The sequence below is a fragment of the Oenanthe melanoleuca genome, chromosome 7 (genome assembly GCF_029582105.1).
Source record: "Oenanthe melanoleuca isolate GR-GAL-2019-014 chromosome 7, OMel1.0, whole genome shotgun sequence".
Lineage (NCBI taxonomy): Eukaryota > Metazoa > Chordata > Aves > Passeriformes > Muscicapidae > Oenanthe > Oenanthe melanoleuca.
Genome location: NC_079341.1, coordinates 3,493,165 through 3,516,660, shown reverse-complemented (window position 1 = coordinate 3,516,660; position 23,496 = coordinate 3,493,165). Strand labels below are relative to the sequence as shown.

The 23,496-nt window shown below is 40.8% G+C and overlaps 1 protein-coding gene across 3 annotated transcripts in view; it reads left to right on the top strand.

Annotated features, from left to right (window-relative positions):
• The window catches only part of SPAG16 (sperm associated antigen 16), a 347,846-nt gene that overhangs the window by 228,335 nt on the left and 96,015 nt on the right, over positions 1–23,496 (top strand). For all 3 annotated transcript variants that reach the window (XM_056496715.1, XM_056496713.1, XM_056496714.1), the window contains 2 exons: positions 5,815–5,880; positions 22,461–22,587. In XM_056496715.1, the coding sequence (XP_056352690.1) occupies positions 5,815–5,880; positions 22,461–22,587 (193 nt within the window). The remainder of the gene's footprint in view (positions 1–5,814; positions 5,881–22,460; positions 22,588–23,496) is intronic.

The following is a 23,496-nucleotide window of genomic DNA, read 5'->3' as shown; positions in this document are numbered from 1 at the left end:
TAGTTACAGTTTTCTGCAGACTGCAGTACAAAAATCCAAGTGTCAGAAGAAGACAAAAAGATAATTCACTTTCATCTCAAGAACAAAGCTGAACAGAGGAGCTTTTTTCAACTTTTTAAATTCATGAAACATTTATCTTTGAGTCAGGTTGTATTATGCTAGCAAGAATATAATCTGTCAGCATTTCTACTATGTACTCCTGTTTTTAAGTTTTTTTAGGAGAGCCTTAGAGGTTCACTTTGAACAGATTTAGCATACAAGGTCTTGGCCTAGAAACATACTTGTCATCCCAATTATGAAAAATTAATCTGCCTGCATCATTGATACAAAAGGTGTATTAATACTACATTCAGGTGAAAGTTCAGACTTACACAAATGAGGTAATTCAGGGGTGTTCCAGAGCAAGGTTAATTAGGTTTTTTTGATATATTTAATAGCAGGTGTTACTAACTGTGAAGTGAAAAGAAGGCTGGTCTGTGATGAAAAGCATGATGTTGGGCTTAGCTGGCAGGCAGAGCTCTCTTTCTTGTTTTATTACCTACCAGATTTAGAAAAATGCTGCTTCTTGAGTTTTTAATGTTTCACTGTATGAAAGTTGTTAGAGAAATTCATGCATTTTAAAGAGATTCTAAATTCTTTTCCATTTCTTTGGGAAGATGTAGTGATTGGATGTTTTCTGATAGCTTAATATCATTCTTACATTGAAGAATCCAAAACTGCCCCTAGCACTGGAGGTGAGGCCACCCCAGCCCAGAGCAGAGCAGGACAATCCCCTCCCAGCCTGGCTGGGGATCCCCAGGACAGGGATGTCCCTCCTGGCTCGTTTTTGTGCTTACCCATCATATCCCGTGAAAATGAGTTTCTTTTTGCTCTCATGAAGAGATCCAAGTGCCTTTTGATGTCTCCATGCACCCACATTGTGGCAAGGACAGGATTCCCTGCAGCACAGAGGGATGGCACAGCCACAGTTCTGCTGGGTGTGCCACATTCCCTCTAATTCAGTTCTAATTTTGCACTTTGCTATGAAAATGGAGCAAGGAAAGAGGAAGGTTGGAGCTTCCCAATGAGTCAATCCCCAGAAATCTCAGAACACTGAACATTCCTTGCTTTAGGAAAAGTTCAGGTCCAGCCAAGGGAGCTTCCAGAGCATTACAGTGTTTGATTTGCTGTGAAAATTCTACCTGTGTAAGCTCAGAACTTTCATTTTCCCCAAATACAATTAAACCTCTCATGAAGAACTGTTGGGAGGTTTTGTTTGTTTTTAATAAAGAGAATGAGGTGAACATTTCCACAGCTGAGTGCTTCATGGTTTGAACACTTTTCTCAGTTTTGTCCTTCTGAATGAACATTATTTCTTTGAGTTAATTTCTAAATGAACCAAGAAATTACAAATAAATCTCCTATCTGAACACTGTTTAGATAAATCTCATACTCGAATGTTGTTATCTAAAAGCTCATATCAAACTCATAAAGATAATTACCTATTGTGACTTGGATATTACACCCAGCTTGATCTAATGGATTTGTTATCTTGATTCTGGACTTGCAAAGTAAGTTTGTTCATGTAAGATGTTAATGTACAGCAAGGCACTCAAAATTCAGAAAGAAATCCAAAAGAGCAGAGAACATGAGCAGCTTTCAAATGATACCCTACTGGTTCTGGCTGTGTGTTTTCTCCAGAGGTGCTTGCAGTATGGCTTGTTAAGTCTGGGAGATTTATTTTGTTGCTGCTGAAATGGTAATTAAAATTAGTATAGGAAGATTCAGCTGCTGTGTTACATAGTTTAAGGTTGAACTTAATTACTGCAATGCAAAGAAGCAAATTAATTATGATTGTCTTCAGCCTGTCTTGTCTTGATATTCCTATATATGTGTGGATACACAATAGGGAGGATTTACAGCAGAATTTTACTATTGATTCCCAAATCTTGGGCTTTTATCCTTTGAAAATAGGAACAAAAAAATAATTTGAATTTAAAACCTTGTTTAACTACTTTTGCAGCAGGATTACTGCTCGCAGATCCATAGCACCAAAGATCAGGCTGCTTTTCCACAATACCAGATTTCATTCTAACAAAGGAATGTTTTCTCTCTCAGGAGTCTTTCAGGTAGCTCCAGTCCAAGGCAGGCAATTAATGCCTGTGTTCAGTGGAAGCTGAGAGGTTGATAGGCTCCACAGCACAATGCCAGGGTGTTCCTAACCACTGATTCTAATGTTCATTTCTGGATTTCAGACTGGAAAATTATACGTGTGTGTGGATGTGTGAATAATAATTAAAAACCCCAAAACCTCAACGATGCAGAACACTTTATATTTTGTTTTCTTTGAATGTTGCTGTTATTTATGCATTTCCTGCAGAGGAAGAATGTATGGTTATTAATGTAATTGGACAATAGCTCAAGGAGGGAATGGAACTCAGATTTCATCAATCAGTATTTCAGTTAAGACTCAGGTGACAGTAATAATGTATTTTCCATGATTTACACTGCTGGAGTGTCCCATGCAATGAGACTGGATAGACCCCTTGGGTTAAAGGTGGGGAAAATTTGCTTTTTTCCAGTTTCAGAGTTCTGCTCTGGTGTTCTGTTGCTGCTCCTGCTCTCAGTTTGTGATTGTTCCCTCTGTAAGAGGTGATGGCCAGTGAGACCTTCAGGCTACAGCAAAGGACTGTCATTTTCCTCTAAGAGTTGTCCTAATGTCAATCTCCTCTTTTTTCCCCTGCTCTTTTCCTTGTGATACAAGTCCCAGATGTTTGTTCTTGCTCAGCCTGAACCTTAAAGAATTCACTGAAGTGTCAGATGCTCCCAGGTGGTTGTGCACCCTGTTCAGTTCCACACTGCATGAAGCACTGGTGGTTCTGTAGTGAATTATTTTATAATTAAAGCCTGAAAAGCAGAATGCATGTGCAAAAGGGAGTTCATTAACTTGCTGCTGAGCTCTTGGTGCTGAAAGCTCAGTGCTTACTTGAATTCTGCTCCACAGAATATCTATTACTATTTGTTTGTTTTTTTTCTTGAACTGTTACAGCTAAGTAGGAGCTTTCCAGATTTGTTTTTACGTTTGCAAAACTCAGATTTCCCAGTATTGGTAAAGAAAACCCAAGCTGTGCACTGAATAAAAACAAAGTGGCATTTTGGAAATTAAGTTTTGATAGTATTGAGAAACACTTTGCAGAGCCATTACCTTTGTCTCACTTTTATTATCATTATTATTTCTTTTATTAAAATCCTTTTCAGAGGGCTTATACTGAATTGACTTATGGAGGGAAAGCTGAAAGTTAACATCCATTTTGTGCAGCATCCATTGTGGTTTTCTTTTTTCCACTGGTTTGTGCTTTTTCTGTGTTTGTGGAAAGGCTACTGTGTGTGTATTGGTATTTGAGAGTGTCTGAGGGTAAATACTACACCCTGCTGAGCAGCAGCAGTTATTTTACAAGGGCTATTTTCCACATGCAGAACATGCACCAGCACTTGGTTTGTAACCATGGGTTGGGTGCAATCAATATCACTGCTGGGCCACAAGGTGCATCTCATGTCCTTGACATTTTTTCTCACTAGACTGCTTATGTGTGTGTTTGGTTATCTCTGTCTCCTATCCTGTTACCTTTATCACATTAATTTGCCTGTCAGTCTTAGGGAATTTTGAGTAATCACGTTTCTATTCCAGCCATGAATTTATAATTGGAAAGTAATGATTTAAGTTTTCCTTGTATCAGCATTTGTTGGTTCATGTTTTATTACTTAGAAATCACAGAATCTGCTGGGCTGGAAGGGATCCACAGGGATCATCAATCCAGCTCCTAGCCCTGCACAGACACCCAACATCCCATCCTGTCCCTGGGATCATTGTCCATACACTCCTTGGGCTCTGGCAGCCTTGGGGCTGTGCCCATTCCCTGGGGAGCCTGGGCAGTGCCAGCACCTCTGGGGGAAGAACCTTTCCCTGATATCCAACCTATATCTAATATCTAACTTAAAAATATGCAGGGGTTTTGGAGAGGGTGTTTTAGCACTCTTTCCCCTTGTTGAAAACTATGGAGGATTCAAGAACTCTGCTCTGGCAAGCTTTTTATGCTTAAAGTAGATGGTGTGCTCTTTAAATACAGAGCTTTTAATAGTAAAGAGCCTTTTTCTCTTGTTACCTTGCAATCCTTTTATGGGAATAATACCAATTTCCTAGTATGATCACATTAGCCATGTGGCCTTGGAGCAGAAACTACTTCAACAGAGAGAGGTAAATGAAAAATACAATGAGATACAAAATGGCACTTGCCAAAGTTGCCTGCTGTCTTCTTTGGGTGACATTTTTTTTAACAAAAGGAATTCTGTGCAGCATTAAATGTGGGCTTTATCAGAGATTTGTATTCTAATGCCATATGAACAAGACTGGAAAGAGCCTCCTTGGTCTCCAAGTCCAGGCAAAAGATCACATACAGGAGAAGGTCATTTATTTCCAGGCTTTTAAAGCAGCTTCTTATAGTAATGAGATTTTTTTTTTATCCCCACTACTTGGAATGGAGTAAGTTTTTGCATCTCACTGTTCAAGAACTGTCTTCTAATTTTCCACTGGAATTTATCTGCAGATAATGAATCCCCATATGTTCCTGCATCAACACTGCTCTTCAGCCTTAATAGCTTCTTTCCCTCTTTGCTCTTAACCCCTGAGATATTTGCAACAACAATGTAATCCCCTTCAACTGCTGCTTTGTTGGGCTGAGTTCTCCTAAGTGGTTCAGAGATATAATGTGAACCACAGAGCATTATCAAGGAGTGTCCCTTCAGAATTATGTTGTGGTCAAACCTCATTAACTGCTCTCTGAAAGGGTATGTTGCAAATAGTGAGAATATGCTGCTAGATATGCTGATGATAAAATGTAGAAGGTTTTGTCAGTGAAAAGGAGAATTCAAATTTCTTGTGTCAGAGTAGAAGTGATGCTTTTTTGGTCAGGAAAATAAAAATGGGGATAAGCTGATGATGTAAACTCCAAAATCATGAAAGAGGTGTGATTAACCTGTGTTACCCCTGCTCCTCTTAGATTGATTCAATTGATTCAAGTGGAATTTCAGATCTTGTTTTTGGGTTTTTTCAACTCTCCAGAAAAATGCAACCGTCTTTCAATTGCAGTGTTAATAAAATGCTTTCTTAGAGGGAAAAATCTGTTCTTCAGCATATGATTGTACTGCTCCAACAGGAAATATTTTTTAACACATGAATCCAGTGGTTTCTATGAAAACAGAGAAGGGCATCTCTTTCCAGTACCCCTGTCTTGCCATCCTGAAGATTTCAAGTTTTTAGCAGGAGATACTGTGGTTGAATGGCTCCTGTACTGGCAGAACAAGCCAGATATCAGTGATGACATCTGACATATGTTACTGCACTATGTAGGTCACTTATGGCTTAATGTGGGAGATGAAAAAACATAATTAATTTGGATTTCATGCCTGTGATTCCTTAAGGAAGCCTTTAATGGTGTGTGTGGAATAACAAGAGACATGTACTGACTGCCTGAGAGCAAGAGCTCAGTGTTTTGGAAGGCGCCATTCCACCTTCTAATTCCAGCCAGGGAGATGCCTTTACTTGGGGATATTTGGATGCAGCTTTTCTGCTGGCTATTATGTGAAGTAAGGAGATACATCTTTAGTAATGGTGAGAAATGTTTTCCTGTTCTAGCAACCAGGAGCTGGCTTTGTAGCACACAGTGTGTCTTGATTTTCACACAGCCATAAAATCAAGGTCTTTCTGTTTACACCAAGGCTATAGAATAACTTATATTACTCTAACTTACTTAAATGCTTTTTTTGTTTCACTCCTAGGGTCTCCGTGTTTACACATTCCAGGGTCACGTGCATCCCTGTAATCATGCTACATTCAACAAGAATGTAAGTTCTGCATGCAGATTTCCTTTTTTTCTTCCCTTTAACCATCATGTTCCTTGTTCTGGCCCATGCTGTCCTGCTCCTTGGTGGCACAGAGACCTCTGGGGCTGATTCAGAATCAGAGGTGGCTCAGAGTGGCCCCACCTGCCAGCCAGACCAGAGCCCTAGTGCCTGTTACAATAGAGCTGTCCCCACCTTGCTGCTCCCTCCCTTCTCCTTTGATCAGTGCATGATGTCTAAGCCATTCTCCTCTGTTGGCATCATTGATTACTTTATTTAAATGAAATTTTTTTTGTTTTTTGTTTTTTTGTTTTTGCCACTAGCAGCCTTTTCTCTCAGAGACCGTCTTCCTGAAAAATAACTTTGTGGTGTTCCTGCTCCCCATGCTCCCACTGACACCTTCATTACAGGCAGAGCAAAATACTAATTTTTCCTGCAGGAGATCCTGAATATTCTCTTTTTGCTCAGTATCAGCTGCTGCTTTGCCAGCTGCTCTGCCAGCCCTGTGTGTTTTTAGGGCAAACCCCACGGGCTGGCACAGCAGAAGGTATGGGATAAGCTGATGTCAGGGAGAAAAATAGGAATTCCCAAGGCATCTGAATTCTTTCTTGGCCATGTGCATGTATCTGTATTTGACAGGCACAACCTGCCTCTCAGTGCCCTGAGACACTGTGGTGGGGAACAGGGAGTATTTCACAGGAGCAAGCATGGCAAGGGAAATATTGTAGAGATGCCACAGCACTGCCTTTAATGTGGGTCTTAATTCACAAATGGGACCTATAATGATTAACAGGATGCTGAAGGACCACGTGTTGATAACCTTGCAGATAAGCATGGAGTTTTGGTGAGGAATATTACAGTTGGCATTAACTCTGGACTAAAATCATTGGTTCACATTCTCAGGGATTGAATTAGTAAAAATGGAAGCATTTGGTGCAGCAGTGGTCAAAGTGAGTGAGGAATATAACTCAGAAGCTATGATTACAGTTGTATAAGTTAACTCTGCTACTTAAAAATTAGGTAGTGGCCCTGAGTTGTACAAATAACAGTTGTCCCACTGGCTGACTAGCAAAGCAAGTGCTATATATTCTATATATATACAAATATATATCTTGCTATATATGCCAAATACAGCAATTGAGAACTATTTTCTTACCCTCTAGAGCTTGCTCACAAAAAAATTAAAATATTCCACCCTAAGCAAGTTGATTAAGGTGCTTTGAGTGTTGCTATTTTTGTTGAAAAATGCATATTTTATGAGGAAAAATGTTTTTTATAGAAACAGACATATTTTCAACAATACTTTCATGGAAAAGATTTTGGACATTGATAATGGAGTGTTTGGGCAAAGTGCAACATTACTTCCAGGGTGTCCAACCTAATGCTTATACCTGGCCCAGGAAGTCTAAAATAACAATACTGAAGGTTGAAAAAACTGCTGAAAAAGCCCTACTTTGATTTTTTTTTTTAATTATATTTTCTTTTATCATAATGTCACAGGTCTGCCCATCCCATGCTTTGCCAGAAGTGTTGCCTACATGGTCACACTCTGTGGGTGCAGAGCTGTAGTGAGAGATCCCAAGGGATTCACTCCTTTTTCTGCTTGGACATAGGTCAGTTGGAGTGAGCTGTCTCAGGTTGCTTGGTGCCAAAAGAAATTCAGAAAGAATATGAAATTCTAATTGCACAAGAACAAGGAACAAATTTTCTAGTCAGATCAGAAAGACATCCAGGCAGTGCCAAATATTTAGGGGTATTTTTGGGCAAGAGTATTGTGTGAAGAAGAAGCTTAAACAGAATAATGCATTTATACAAATTGAATAAATCCTCATTAAGCTCTGTGAAACTGATTAAATCTGAGTTATTTACTATGCCATGCTTCTGAAGCTGTAGTTAATAGGGTTTTTTTTGTTAAGTGAGCAAGGTTTGCAGCCAGAGCTCTTACTATTGCTGAGATTCCCTAATTAGCCTGCTCTCTATGGAACAAAACTGCCAGCTTGGCACCTGGAATATGCCAGTTTTGGGTCCTGCCTTGCTGGGACACAGGAGTCACAGTGCCCTGGAGAAACATCTGCACTTGTGGTTATGTCAGGACTGAACAGATAACGCTTCCAGCAGCATTTTAAATCCTGCAGTTTTCCAAGCTGGTTCTCTGCCTGTGGAGCATTTGAGAAAATTTGAGCAAAACCCACATAGCTGTTTTTGAATTGAGGACATAGAAAAATGCATCTTTCCTCCTAAAAGTTACTGTTAGCATCCCCTTCAGTAACTTTGTAGGGAAAAATGTTTCAGATATTTATTTTGCACTGGGGTATGGCCCAAACAGCATTTCAGGTAAGCTCTGTATCTCCTTTGCAATGGTAAATCACCTGTGCTAATGAAGGATAAAGACTATAGATGCTTGGCTGGGTCATGAATTTAAAGCAGAACAAGGTTTGCTCCCTTATGTGTGTGTATATATGTGCTTGGGTTCAAATAAAAGTATGTCAAGTGTTTGCCATGCTGTGTTTGTGTCATATCTGCAGGTTTAGGAATCATTACAGTGGTTACCAAGTTTCCCTAAAAAAAAAAAAAAAAAAAAAAAAAAAGTATATTTAGAATTATTGGTTATATTAGGAAAGCCTAAAATGCTATGAAAAATATGCTTGAGTATTACTGCCCAATTTCACCTCCCCAGGCCAAAATGCAAGCAGCATTGAGGCCATTCCTCCATTGATTTACTGAAGGGCAAATAATGTCAGATAGTTTTCAAACAAAAAAAAAAAATTCAATTTTGTTTACCTCCTCAGCAGTCCAGTTGGATGTCAGCTACCATTTAGCTGAGCCAATAATATTGATATTTGATGTCAGTTCTTATTCATTACTGCACCCAAATGATGCAAAAGTCAGATCTCTCAGATGTTTCTATGGATAGCCAGATAAAGCCAGGGATGTCTGACTGCACCTAACAGACACAAACAAGAAAAGAACAGAATACAAAATCAAAAACCTACCTGCTCTTATTGTTATTTATGTATTCAAAATGTTCACCTCTTTGCATAAACTCAAAGCCAGTTGCTTACAAAGGTTACCCAGTAATATCAAACATGTTCAATTATACATGCAAAAGGGCTAATAGGTTCTTCCTCAAGTTTATTTCTGTCTCCATGCATAAGAAATATAATTACAGAACTGAATTAAATTTTAAGTACAGATTTTATTATCATTAGTTAACCATTTTCAGGCCATCAAACACTGTTAGAACGAAAAGAAAAATCCCTTCCATCTCTCTATCCATGTCAAAATACCCCCAATTTTATTTGATAGCAAATAGCTCATTCTGATATTAGGGAATCACTCTGAAAATTGTTCTGGAATTCACTTCTACATGCATTCTCTGACATAGACCTGTCATTCCCTAATTTTGGAAGTAAGTTTCCTGGAGTGCTCCCTTCCCTTGGCCATCCTCCCTGTGTTAATCACAGACCCTGCAGTTAGCACTGGACCTGCTTTACACATTATGTGCAGACCAGATTGGGTACATCCATCTTTATTTTGATCAGTTTGAGTATTTTTGCTCTCCAACTCTGATACTCTTAATGGAGAAGTCTGGATAAATATGTCTAGCAGATAGCCTAGAAGTAAAAATATTCATCTGGATCTTACTGTGAGAAAGCTGCAATATGTAGGGACCTATTTAACTGATAAAGGCCAAGGAAATTCAGGATGCATTGGTTTGGAAGGGTGTGGTTCTCCTGAGTTGCTGTATTCCTGTGTCCTTGAGAAAATAGACAGTCTCACAGCCAAGGCCCTTCACTGGGATTAGAAAAGAAACACAAATCCAGAACTGATTTTTAAATGTCACACTTTGTTTGTTTCATTCAGTTTCCCATCACCATTTCAGGTTTCTCATCAGAGATCATTTGCAAAGAAAAACTCAGTAATAGGTGTCACACACCTCGATAAGCCAAGGGCAGAGAAAAGCCACGTGCAGCAGATGATGGGCACTGAGAAACCTTCAGTGTCACTAAATGCACTGGCTGCTGCTGCAGTTTGCCTCTGCACTCCTCAATCACACAAAATGCAGTTCCTTCACTCTCTGTTTTGTCTTCCTGGGTTATTGTTGGATCAAAATCTCAGTTATAATTTCTTCTGGGGAAAAGATTAATTAAAAAATCTCATAGTCTAGCAGTTTGGTTCATCTAGGCACAAGTTGACTTCAAAAACTTGGCATTACCTGCTTTTTCTATTCTCTGTAACATATATAACTACATTATATATAAATCAACATAAACCTGTTTGAAGATTCTAAACCCAATCCTGTCAAGTTCACTAACTCTAAAAATAACCACAGCTCAAGAAAATCTGCCTTCTTTTGTTTCAAGCCTTTGCATTATGAGATGTGAGATGAGCTCATTCTGCCAGGTGACCTCTCTCCTCCAGCCTCAGGGTTTGCATCCCCTTTTTTGTTTGGTGGGATTTGGGGCTGTCCTGTGCAGACCAGGGGCTGGACTTAAATGAGCCTGGTGGGTCCCTTCCAAGCCAGGATATTCTGTGATTCTATGATTTACCACAGGGTTGACTTTTTAGTTCTGTTTTTACAATCCCTTATAGTGCTCTTTGTTTTCACCACACAGGGGCTAACTGTAAACCCCAAACTATCTTGTAAAATTCACCCAAACAAACATGGGGAAGCTTAGATTTTAAAAGACCTTATTTTGCTCTTCCCCATGGCTGGCTCTAGGAGAGTATTTCAAACCCATCAAGAAATTAATTCAGTAGCCATCAAAAAATTAATTCAGTAGCCATCAAGAAATTCAGTACCTGAAGGAAGCCTACAGGAAAGATGGGAGGGAGACAAGGGCTTGGAGTGACAGGACAAGGGAGAATGGCTGGATATTGGTAAGAAATCCAGTTTATGATGATGTAGATGAGGAATGTGGGGTAGGAAGCAAGGCAGGTGTTTGCCATCACACTGTCTCGTTCATTTGTTTTGAACTAGCAGTAAATGAAATATTTAAATATTTAACTTTTCTAATTGAAGCTTTTAATCAGATTTTGCTCTCGTTTAAATATTTGCACACGAGGAAGCTTCGTCTCAACTCTTCATGATAAAAATTTGGGGTAATGCACTGACATTTGGATTCAGACAGCTCTGTAAAGCCCAAGAAGAAAAAATGTGGCATCGTTTTTGGATGGTTTTGACATAGCTTGTGTTGGAGTAACTTTAAAGACTTTTAAGAAGTCTTTAAAGAATTATATATTCTAGGTCAAATTGGCCCTTGAAAGATCCTCAGCAGAATCCAATAATCATTGACTGTACAGTATTTTCTTTTATGTTTTCAGACTTTATATTTACAAATATAAACATTTTGTTATGTCCGTTTGCTGCTAACTAAACGAAACAGAGATTATCTCCTTTAATGTGATTTTGTTTGCTTATTTCTGTGTTCTGCAGTGAATGTGACCCTCTGTGTATACAGTACATGAAGCAAGCACTGTTTAGCATGCAGAACTGCTAAACCACCATTTCCACTGTGGAAAACTTTGCCCTTCTTTCTTAGAGGAGAAGAATTAATTTGTGTATCCTAAGGAATGAGGATCTTTTCTAAATTGCATCTCCTGGCTCAGCACACCAGCCTTTCCTGTGGCAGATGTATACCGTGGGTCCAGACCCCTGCATAATTCATTTTTTCCCAGCTGTTTCTTAACTTGTCTTTTTGCAAAACAAAATCAGAATGAAAAGATCCACCTGTATTCTTTAAAATTCAACTTCCCATGTGCAGTACAGTCCAGCCTGCCTCTCTTTGTGGCATTTCATGGGCAATTATGTTGTAAAACACATGAGAAAGCAGCACATGATCCCCACCTTCTACCCTGTGACTCTCTCATGTGACAGTCAGGTTTTTGATGAATTGTGGGACTTTTATCTGCTCTGCTGTTGCTGTGATTGCCTGGATTGGGAACCATTGAGTTGTGAGCCCAGTTTGCTCCAGGCATCACTGCTCCCTGTTTGTTTTGGGCAGGCACTGGTGGGGGCTTCCATTGCACATTGCATGTGCATTGACAGCTCTTAAAAAAGGTGCTATTGGATTTGCATTGGTTGCCAATGGACAAGGAGCAGCTCTTCCAACAATGTTTGTGCAAAGCTGTCTCTCCAAAAGGGCTTGAACTACATGTGGGGTTGAGAAATGGGATTAGTTTAGCCCAGTGGTTAGTATTTGGTAAGAGGACTCTTGAATATTTACCACTTGTCAAATCATGGCCAAAGGGAGGCAGGTTGTCTAGAAAAGTGCTGTATCTGTAGTGCAAAGGATGTGGCTTTGTAGAATACCAACTTGGATTTTAAATTAATTTATGCAAGCATGAAAGTAGGACCAACTTTGGAAAGGCTTCTCTGTTATGAAGATGAAATTAATCTGCGGTTGAATAAATATCACTGTTAGAAGGTACTTGCATATCAGATTGATTTAATCAGAAAATAATTGAGAATGCGCAGCTGAAGTCCATCAGGGGTAGGAATCCGTATGGTTTGGGTGCTGAATCGAGTTTGCAGGGCAGGGTTTGCCATGTGGAAAGACAGAGCCATGTCAGGGCAGGTCATGGCCAGTCATGGCCACATCATGGCAGGCCATGGGTTAGTCATGGCTATTTCAGGGCAGGCCATGGGTCAGTCATGGCAGGCCATGGTCAGTCATGGCCATGTCAGGGCAGGCCACGGTCAGTCATGGCAGGTCATGTCAGGGCAGGCCATGGTCAGTCATGGCAGGCCATGGTTAGTCATGGCAGGACATGCGTCAGTCACTGCCATTTCAGGGCAGGCCATGGGTCAGTCATGGCCATGTCAGGGCAGGCCATAGGTCAGCCACAACCATTTCAGTGTGGTCCAGAGGCTGAGTAAGACTCAAGGGGACGGGGTTGTGGAGCAGTGGCCATCCTGGTGGTTTTGAGCCAGTCCACCAATTCTCTGGTCTCCTGCTGAGGGCTGTGGGGTCTGTGAGAACTCTGAGATCAGTGAGGGCTATGGGGGCTGTGGGGCCTGTGAGGGCTATGGGGGCTGTGAGAGCTGTGGTGGGTGTGGAGGCTGTAGGGAATGTGAGGGCTGTGAGAGCTGTAAGATCTGTGAGGGCTGTGAGGGCTGTGAGAGCAATGGGGTCTGTGAGGGCTGTGGGGTCTATGGGGGCAGTGAGGGCTGTGAGAGCTGTGGGGTCTGTAGGGGCTGTGAGAGCAATGGGGACTGTGAGGGCTATGGTACCTGTGGGGCCTGTGAGGGCTGTGGGGGCTATGGGGTCTGTGGGGACAGTGAAGGTTGTGAGAGCAGTGGGGTCTGTGAGGGCTGTGAGAGCAATGGGGACTGTGAGGGCTATGGGGGCTATGGGGTCTGTGGGGACAGTGAAGGCTATGGGGGCTGTTGGAGCAATGGGGACTGTGAGGGCTATGGGGTCTGTAGGGGCTGTGAGAGCAGTGGGGGCAATGAGGGCTTTGAAATTTGTGGGGTCTGTACAGGCTGTGAGGGCTGTGAGAGTGATGGGACTGTGGTGTCTGTAGGGTCTATGAGAGCAGTGGGGTCTGTGAGGGCAATGGGGTTTGTGGGTTCTGTGGGGGCTCTTAGAGCAGGGCTGTGAGGACAATGGGGACAGTGAGGTCAGTGCAGGTGTAAGGCCGTGTCCTGCTCCGTGGGCTCAGGAGAGGGTGATTAGATTTAATCTGGGCAGTGCATGGGAGAAACAACACAGTTCTCAGGTGGTTCAATAACAAACTTAGACTTGTAAACTTTAGAACATTAAGGCAGAACAAGGTACTTGGCAAAATTTAAAATGACATCCAGACTCAGTAAGGCACTTCAGGAGCTTTAACTTACCCAGACACAACAAGGCACTTAAGAAGGCATTGACTGGAATTTTTCAGTCTGGCTTACAATATATCTTAAGGAGGAGAAGAAAGAGACAGAGCTCATCCTGTTTCCACCCTACTTCCCACCTGGTTGTTTTGAGCCTGTTTACCATTCCTCCAGTCTCCTACATAAATTAAATTATTTTTTCCCCACTCAAGTCTGCTTTGTCCATGATAGTGCTAGGTGATTGACATCTCCCTATCTTTAATCCAACCCACAAAACTTCTGTTGTTTTTCTCTGTCCTGTCTAGCTGAGGCAGGGAATCATAGAGTGGGTTTGGGGGGCACCTGGGACCCAGCAGTGTCAGCCCACCATATATATTTAGCTGTTTTTTTGTGAAGTACTTCTCAAAATAATGTGATGAGATTAGTTGCACTGATCATTCTTTCACCTGAGTACATTAAAACTGTGAGAGAGATTCATACACTTCCTGGAGTTTAGAATTGGGTGAGCTGTGAAGACATTTCTAATACTGTTGGTGTTCTTTCTTTAAGCATTTAGTTCCCCTTACTAAACACCCAAAGACAAGATAAGGAGACAAATGTTATGTTAGACTCAATGATTTTAGAGGTCTATTTCCTGTAAATGATTCCATGATTCTACCTGTTCTTTTGGTAGTTTCTCTTTTAAAAAAGCACAAGTACTTTACTGACACTCATTTTCTTTCACTGACTTAGATGTTCTGCATTTTAAAATGAACAATTTCACATTTCAGCAATAGATGTCTTGCCACTAATTCTAATCTATGAATTTAAGAAAGTGTGTATTATATCTGTATTTTAACATTACTGCAGTGAATAGTACCCAGTTTTTCACATGTGGAACTGAATGACAATAAAATCCCTGTGCACAAACATAGTGCAACCCAGGAATGTTTATGCTTGTTGCTCTTAGGAGTGTCTAATCAGGTAATGATGGCACCTAACTTTACTTTAGTCATGGTATCTCTCAAAAATACAGAGAAAAGCCAGTAATGGCAATTATCACTCATCTTCTCTCACTGCACAGCTCCCAGAATTCACACCCTTCTTTGATGGTTAGAAAGGGAAAAAACAAAACTGATTATTTTAAACCTCTCTGCAAAAGCTATTGCTCCCTTTGCAGCACTGTTTCAAGTGCAATGTCAACTACTGTGAGCAGTAACTCTGCAGGGAGTGCAGTGGTTTATGTAAATTTATGCAAAGGGGTTTCTGCAACCCTAGCATGTGTTGTGCTCCTCAAACACACCACCAGGCACTTCCTGCTACTTGATGTGACAAAGGGAAGAGAGATTCCCCCTTTTTCATGCAGCAAGAGGAAAGCCCACAGAGTGCAAGTACACAAACTAGAGACCTGTGATCCATGATTATTTTTGAAAGTCAGTAGGATTGGAAACTCTGCTGCAACGAAGGTCTGCCATTCCCATGGATTACTTTTAGTGGAGATCCTCCTTTGGAGGACACAAGGGGTGTTCTGAGTCTCCATATGCTCTGAAAGCAACAATAGCCACCTTCTTGGGTCAACTTCTACTAGTTCTGCTCAGTGCAAAATCAGGAGCTATTCATTGACAGCTGCTAAGAAAGTTGGAAGATTCTTCTGTAGGAACCAACAAGCTTTGAGATGATTGTTTTTGCATCAGTATCTTGGATTTTCCTCACCCCCATAAGAGCTAGTGTCTCACCAGTTCCTGGCTGTTCAAAGCTGTAAAAGATGTCACTGGGAGTGAGGGCCAGACCCCAGTTTCATGAGCTCTGAGTTTTCAGTTTCTTTGAAATAGAACTGATCCTCTGCAGCTTTGATCACAATGCAAAACTTAAAACTATAAAGGGACAAAGATAGGAAAAAAGCAGATGGGAAAACACCGGGTCTGCCTGTTAATAATCTTTAATCAGCGTTTTCCCCCACTCTGGATGCACATAATTGTTAAAAATAGATCACTGCACTTTGAAAGTGCAATCAGTGTAGCTCTGTACTTTTGCCAGGCTAAGTAATTCCATGTCTTTCTAAGAAGATGCTATTTTCATTTGAAACTGGAATGATTTAAGCATGATATTTCAAAAATGGGTGGTGATTGATTAGTCATTAGTCTAATAATGGACTACATCAGCATTTTTTCCTCCATCTTTATCATATTTTACATAATTCATTTGGAGTAATTGGATATTAAAATCTTTTTCTTTGTAACCACTACAGCAGATTCACCCACGTCTGCCTGGATTCTCTTGAGATCCCTCTGCCCTTTGCCCACTGCTGCTCCACAGAGGGATGGGGTGGCACAGGGACAGGGCTCTGGATGCCTTGCCCTGTGTGTCTTATTGTTTTTATGGAGTGTATTCAGTTTTTGCATTGCAACAGGGCCTGAGGTAATAACTCTCCTTAGGTTTCTGATGTGCTTCATGCTGTAAATGTGGGAGGTAATGACTCCTTCTCTTAAAAACATTCACTTGAATGTGTATGAAATGGGGGTACAGTTAAGTGATTGAGGATGTGTCCCACAGGGAGCCTTAGAAATGCAGATTATTGGAGTCTCTCCATTTGAGGCAGCTGTTCCTCATGTGGCTGCTTTGCCTACTGGCACTTAAAGGCAAGGAGCTCCCACCAGCTTTGTGTACACAGAACAAACCCCCTTTGCTGGCTCAGAGACTGGGAACAAACTGATAGGACCAGTAAGAAACTCATCATCCCTTTGTCATGGTTGAACTCGACCAGATTCCCAGGAGGAATGGAAAGGGGCAGTAATTATCAAGCTTCTTTCTGGCTGTGAAGGGGCCTGCCGTGGATCTGTTGCCACTGGGGTTGTTGAAAATGTCCAAGTCATAGCAGGAATCCTTTAAAATATACCTCATCCAGCTGCATCTGTCCTGAAAACAAAGGATTGCGAAGCAGTGACTTGTCACAGCAAAAAGGAGTTGCTGTTCAGTCACTATCTTGCCTTTTTAAAAATATGTGCAAAAGGTGATGAAGCAGCTACTGACTTGCCTTCAACTGTAAAGAGGATGCTCCTGGGAGGAGTCTGCTGCTGTCTAAATTAGATAAAGCAATTTGATGCGCTTCATGTATTATTGATCTTTCAGCAATAAATCCAGAGGTGTGTTTATACGCAAGAGACATAATTATGCAGATTTTTATCCTTCTCACGGGTGTGAAACAGCAGTTTTCAGGGAATATTTACCTTAAGTGTACCTGGTGATTAGTCCCACTGCTAATCATTAATATTCAGAAGAAAAAAATGCATTTTTTAAGAAAAGAGAAGAAGGAAATAGATGTTAAAAACTTCCTGGAAACTAAATAAATCTTTTAATTCCTGATGTAACCATTATTTGGTTTGTTTGCAAGTATCAGTTGAGATTGGAATTGTCATGTATATAGAGCTGAGCATGTCTATTTTAATGGGAGCTATTCTGGAATATAAAGATGTTCATTAAGTTGGCAGGAAGGTAAAGAGTGGAGGGTGGAATTGTGAAGGCAATTAAAGGACTTGCAAAGTCCTTTAAGTAGAGCCTGGAACAGAGCCAGCCTTTGAATGCAAACTAATTGAATCTTTGTATAAATTCTTTAATTACTCCAGCGTGCACACACCAAACAGTACCAGCTTGGTTCTATAGACTAGGCAGCGAGTCTGACCAGATTTATAGAATCATTCTACATGCTCTCTGATTAAAGGAGCTAATGGAACTGGGCTGAGCAGCAGAAAATGTAGTGTAAATGGAAATCAGAACAAGGAGAATCTGCTTTTGTGTCTCTTCTCCTTGGAACTCATTGTCTCCTCCTTTTACATGTAAGAAATCAGTCAAACCCTGATGGTCCACCATGCTGTTCAGTAAAATAGGGTGTCCAAAACATATCATAAAAAAGACTTTAGTGTGGCAAGAAACAACAAGAAGAAAACCATGAGCAAGGCAGGGGGTTCCTCCATGAATGACTAAAATAATAACTGTAGCAGGGATGAAAAAGCTAAAAGCTCGCAGGAGAATTTAAAGTGATTCCACTTTAAAAGCTTCTGAATATGGCCCATGGCCAGATGGAAATGAGTTCATTTAACATATGACTTATTCTTTTCTTTCTCTTTGAATGGTGAGTAGTTCCAAATAATATTTCAGCTTGGTTACATTCTATTTATTTATTTCTTCCTATTGAAAAGTTGTTATCCCCCATCTCCAGCTCACTTGACTTGGATAGGGTGTGGAATAGAGCGAAGAAGTGGTGAAGTGTAATAGCCAGCTCACTAACAAAATCATTTTGTGATGTTCTCAGTGTAGTAGCTGCCTCGGGATCAGTAATAATTAATGCATTTACTAATAAGTCTGTGGGCAGAATGTGTCGAGGCTGATCAAATACCTGTTTGTGTGTGTTGACATGTTGCCATCAGAAGTCTGTTTTCTTATTTCTGTTTCCTGATGAGATGTGCTGTCTAATCACAGAAATCAGGCCAAATACACTGCTGGCTGTTACATTTTACACAGACTTTGCTTATACCAGGCCTCTGGGAGGAAATTGTTAAAATGTCTGCAGATTTGTGACAGCAAGAACTAGTTGATCTTTGCCATTAAGACAGCGTGTGAACTCTTTAAGATAGAGTAGGACCATCTTCTCTAGGTCACCCAGCACACAGCACAATGGGATTGTGCTCCCAGGGCAAGTTTCTCCAGCACTGCTGCTATTCAAGGATCAGGAGGTTCATCCTTTCTGGTTGTCTTGGCCTGCAAAGCAGGATGTAACCAAAAATATGTATTCTATCACCATCTGTTGAAACCAGATGGAGCAGTGATCCTTATCTCTGAGGGGGATATCCTCTGCTAATGGGCCAGGTGTTAAAAATGAGGTGAGGCAGTGTCTTTATCTTTTCCACAACCCATCCTCCCTCCAGGAAGATTTCATCTGCTGCTGGCCCATTCAGTCCCACTGTGTGACTGATAAAATTCCATCATCCCACTGGGAGATGCTCCAGCCAGGGGAGCAGCCAAGCCTTTCCTACCCAGATAAAAACTGAGATTTGGAACATCAGGGCAGCCTTTTTTCCATTGGATTCCAGAGGAAAACTAGACCCTTCTACATAATCACTAAACCATCAGAGGAAACTGCACCTTCTACAAAACCACTTCTTTAGACGAACCACATCTGCCACTGCAGGAGGATTCAGCCACCATTTAATGGGACTGTGCCAACACCCTGACTGACTGACGGGTGTCAGGTTGTATTCTGACTGTGTCAGTGTTTTGTTGTTTTGTAGTACTATATTTTTATTTTAATTTTCATAGTAAAGAACTGTTGTTATTCCCATTCCCATATCTTTACCTGAAAGCTCCTTAATTTCAAAATTATAATAATTTAGAGGAAGAGGGTTTACATTATCCATTTCAAGAGAGGCTCCTGCCTTTCTTAACAAACACCTGATGCTGTTGTGGCCACGGATCCCAGAATCAAGGAATAGTCTGAGCTGGAATGGACCCCTGAGGATCATTAAGTGCAGCTCTTCAGTGAGTAGCCTGAGCAGGGATTGAACTCACAGCCTTGGTGCTATTAGGCTCTGACCAACTGAGCCCAGAACAAGTGAGGGTGGTGCAGTGGATCTGGCACCTATAAACAGGTGGATTGTGTAAATCCCTGCCAGAGAGGAGGTTTGTTTACCTTAGGGGTGTGAAGTAGCAATGGGGCAAAATAAACATGGCAGAGAATTGAATGGCAAGATTGTGAGAAAGCAGGGAATGGGTCTTGTCTTGTGGCGTGCCAGCTACTGTAGCAAAATTAATGAATAGAAGGGAAAACCTGTAATCCAAGTAAATTAGAGTGTTTTCCTCATAATTATGCCACTAGTAATGATCTCCACGTCAGGGCCAGTGAGAAGGTCAAAGTCAGCTCTACATTCTCAGTCACTTTTCAGCAGGGACTGTCTCTGATCAATGTTTGCATAATATCTGTTCCAGGGACACATTCTCAGTGCTGTTATGATCCATCAGCTGGGCCTTGCTGTTACTTACAAGAGAAATGTCATATTGAAAATCCATGGGTGCAGCTGTAGGTGACACAAGGAGCAGTCACAGAGCACCCACTGGAGTGTCTTCTGTAACTGCCCTGAGTGGATTATGTGTAGTCTCACCCAGGTGGGTTGTCCATTGATCTGGGTCAGAACTGCTGAGCTGAACTTAATTAAAAAGCTGTAATTAAGCAGCATTTATTGAATTTATTTTTTGGACACATACAAAACAAGCGTGAAGCAATACATGTTCTAAACCAAACCAAAACTACCACTCACACACACACTCCTAAAGTAATTTTTTGTTAAAATGTCTCTCTGGATAGAAAAGAAATCCAGAGTAAAATGCAATCATATGTCAAAGTCATATTAAAGGATATGAAATAACAGGTGTAAAGGATACTGGTGATTTCCTAAGTGGGCCATTGATAGAGACGGATATAGTCTTTGCAGAAGAAGGTGGAAAGAGAGAGGCTGGTGAAGTGTGAAGAGCTGGTTCAGAAGCCATGTATTTATGCTGGGGAATGGAGGGATCTTTGTACACACATAATCATTTCCTCTTCCCTTTACTGCAGTGATGGGTGATGAACTAAGGGAAGGAGACATCCCTCTCCTGTGTGCCAGCTCCACAAAACCTCTACTTAGCTGACATGTGCATCTCTAGTCCCTCTGAAAGTCAGATCATTTCAAAATTGGTGATCAGTTTGGCAGGAGTTGCTTTATAAACATCAGCAATGGGTACATGCATAATTCATCCAGGCTCAATGCTATTTAGAAAGAGTGGGGAGGAGAGAAGGAAGAGCTGATTTTTTATAGTCCAAGAAAATAGTGTCCAGGTGGGATGTGGATGACACAGTAATTGAAATGCATCAGGGACAGGCAAGAAGGGAGGAGTTTTGCTGCAAAAACTCAATTTTATTTAACCTAAAGGACACAGGTTGCATGTGAAAAAGTACTTTTATACTCCTGTTATAGTCATGGGCTGCTTTAGATCAGCAGCATGGGGTGGATCTGGGAATTGCTGCTAAAGTGGAATTTAGCACTTGTAACATAGCAGATGCATGAAAACACTGCTTGTAAGAGGGAAAGGACTGGATTTGATGACTCTTCAAGTCTCATATCCATGATGATGGGTTTTTTCCTCCCCGCATTGAAAATTTGCTTTCCTGAGATCCACTTGAACCTATACAACAATTTGGAGTGTAGCTTTTGCATTTTGGAGTTTTTTGGTTTTTATATACCAACCAGCCTTCTTGCCCTCATCCTTTGTACAGGCTGAACTTGCTGGAAGGATTCAGATGAATTGAAGGAGAATTCAGTGGGAATAGCTGGTGAGACAGTTCAACAGAGCCATGATGCTCATGGCATTATGTTGGGTGGGATATAGTCATGGTTACAGACATTTTTTTTGGCAAAACAGCAGGTGTTGAGAGCCTGGCTGCTGAATTCTCTAAGCAATGATTACTTTGTTTCTTGGTATTAAGTCTGTATTAGTCTCTGTAACAAGCCAGAATGGAGTTTTGACATTTAGATCTCCTCCAAATGAACCTAAAGATTTCATTATACTTACACTAGGGTAGTGTTTTGCAAGCCATTAGTTTCTAGTTGAGAAGCTGATGGATATTTTAAGATCGTAAATCCAATATTTTCTAGAAAACACTACACATTTTATTGCAGGTACTATTTATGTGGAAGATGTAAAAATCAATTTTTTTTTTTAATCATGGGTGCAGTATCTGACCCATGTTTCACGTGATTTTCAGTCCCATACCGTTGTGATTCCCTTTCCAAACAATATTCTTTAATATAATCTTGCATAAATTGGAAAAGACATTGATAACTCTGAGTGCACACCATCTGAGCTGCCTTTAGGATTTGAATCTTCATTTAGGAGATTCAAATTAAAAGTAAATGTTTCTATATGTGTAGCTGCGTGGTTCTTTCTGTTCTAGTGGGAAGAATTAGCTAAACAAAGTTATGTTTGGGCATCCTTTACCCTGCCTTCCTCGATTTTTGCATTCATTTATATGCTACATGATCAAAGCACTCTTTTTTAAGGTAGGGGTTTGTTTTTTTTTTTGTTTTGGGGGGTTTTGGAGGTGGGGCTTGGGTTGGTTTGGGGTTTTTTTGGGGTTTTGAGGGGTTTTTTTGTTTGTTTGGGTTTTTGTTTGTTTGTGGTCTTGTTTGTTTTTAGTTAATCTTGAACAGAGGCATGGGGCACATGGTCCAGCTCTCTTTCCTTGGATTGTCTCTGTGTGCTTCTGGCTCACAGAAAGGAGGGAGTTTCTCACAGCATCACAGAATATCCTGAGCTGGAAGGAACCCAGAAGGATCATTCAATACAGCCCTTAAGTGAGTGGGGATTTGCCCCTTAGTGTGGCTGTGGAATACACAGCAGGGAAGGAGTGTCTGTTCTGCTCTCATCTGACTCTTTACACAGAAAACAGGAGCAGACAAATTTAAAATCAGGGCTAAAAAAGAACCACAAGGCCCGTTTTGGGGGATCAACTGGTGTCAGAATTCAAGATTTTCTCCTTTGTACTTCCAGTTTCTCCTGAACTGGTCACTTTAGAGATCACGTTGTCTTGTTGCTATTCGAGCCAACGGAGCTGATAAAAGTCTGTGATAACCTCACACATAACAGCTTATTTATTCATTTAAATACAGTAGCTGTGTCTGGCTGGCCAGCCCCGTGCCAGAGGCTTTGATGTTGGCAGTAGAGAGGCAGTGCTTTGATTCTGTTCCCATTTTGGCAGGGGGACACCATTGCTTCCTGCGACTCCTCGGGCGTGCTGAAGCTCTGGGACATGCGGAAGCTGCTCCCCATCCTGTCCATCGACGCCGGTCCCCATCCTGCCAACCAGGTCTCCTTCCACCGCTCTGGTAGGGCTCTAAAGCAACCTTTCCCCCCTGAGACAAGGTTTGGTTTGTAATCTCTCTAATCTCTCTCTACTTCTGGAGCCAGATAACCAGCACAGAGGTGTTGATTTTGGAGAAGAAATGGCTGATTGTGCCAATGATCAATACGTTTGTTTTCTCTGCCAAATTGGACTGCTGCTCCATTTATGTAAAATGAGAAATGCACAATAACAAAGAGCACAGTTAATTGCAACAGTGTTACATAAAATACAGGACTGATCAATGGGGGTAAAAAGCTTAGAGAGATTACTTGGGTTCCAGTGGTGTTTATTCACCATTACTGTTTGTTCTTTTATTTGCTAATTCTGGAGTTGCATGTCATAACCAATCTTACAAAGTCCTTTTATAATTGCCTCAGAACTTCATCGTGCTGACAGGGCTGCTTACTAGGCACAAGGAATTGAATTAACCAGTTATTTTTCATCATCAACCATGTATTACCATGTCAGCAATACTGTGAGTGCACATAGCATTTTCATTTGAAGAGGGGCCATTCTAAACTGTTTTTGTTTTAAAACAATCTTCAGTTCCAAAGCACAGACAAGCATTCATGTTGCAGCCCAGAATTAGATCCTAGCTTAGGAAATGGTTTTACTCAAAGCCAGTGCAACATGACATAATATATATATATATAAAAAACATAATATATATAGGCACATTGAAAAATAAGTATGCATTTGCATTATATGTTCATAAAACACAAAGCTTTGATAGAATATGAGAGATAATAGGAAATCATTAAAGAAAAATAGTAAGATAGGTGTTTTGTCATAATGACTCACATACTGTGGAATGTATATTATCAATATATTGAGTCACTTGGCAGAAAACTTTGACATCAAATTCCATATTATTTGTAGTGATTTCATGGAT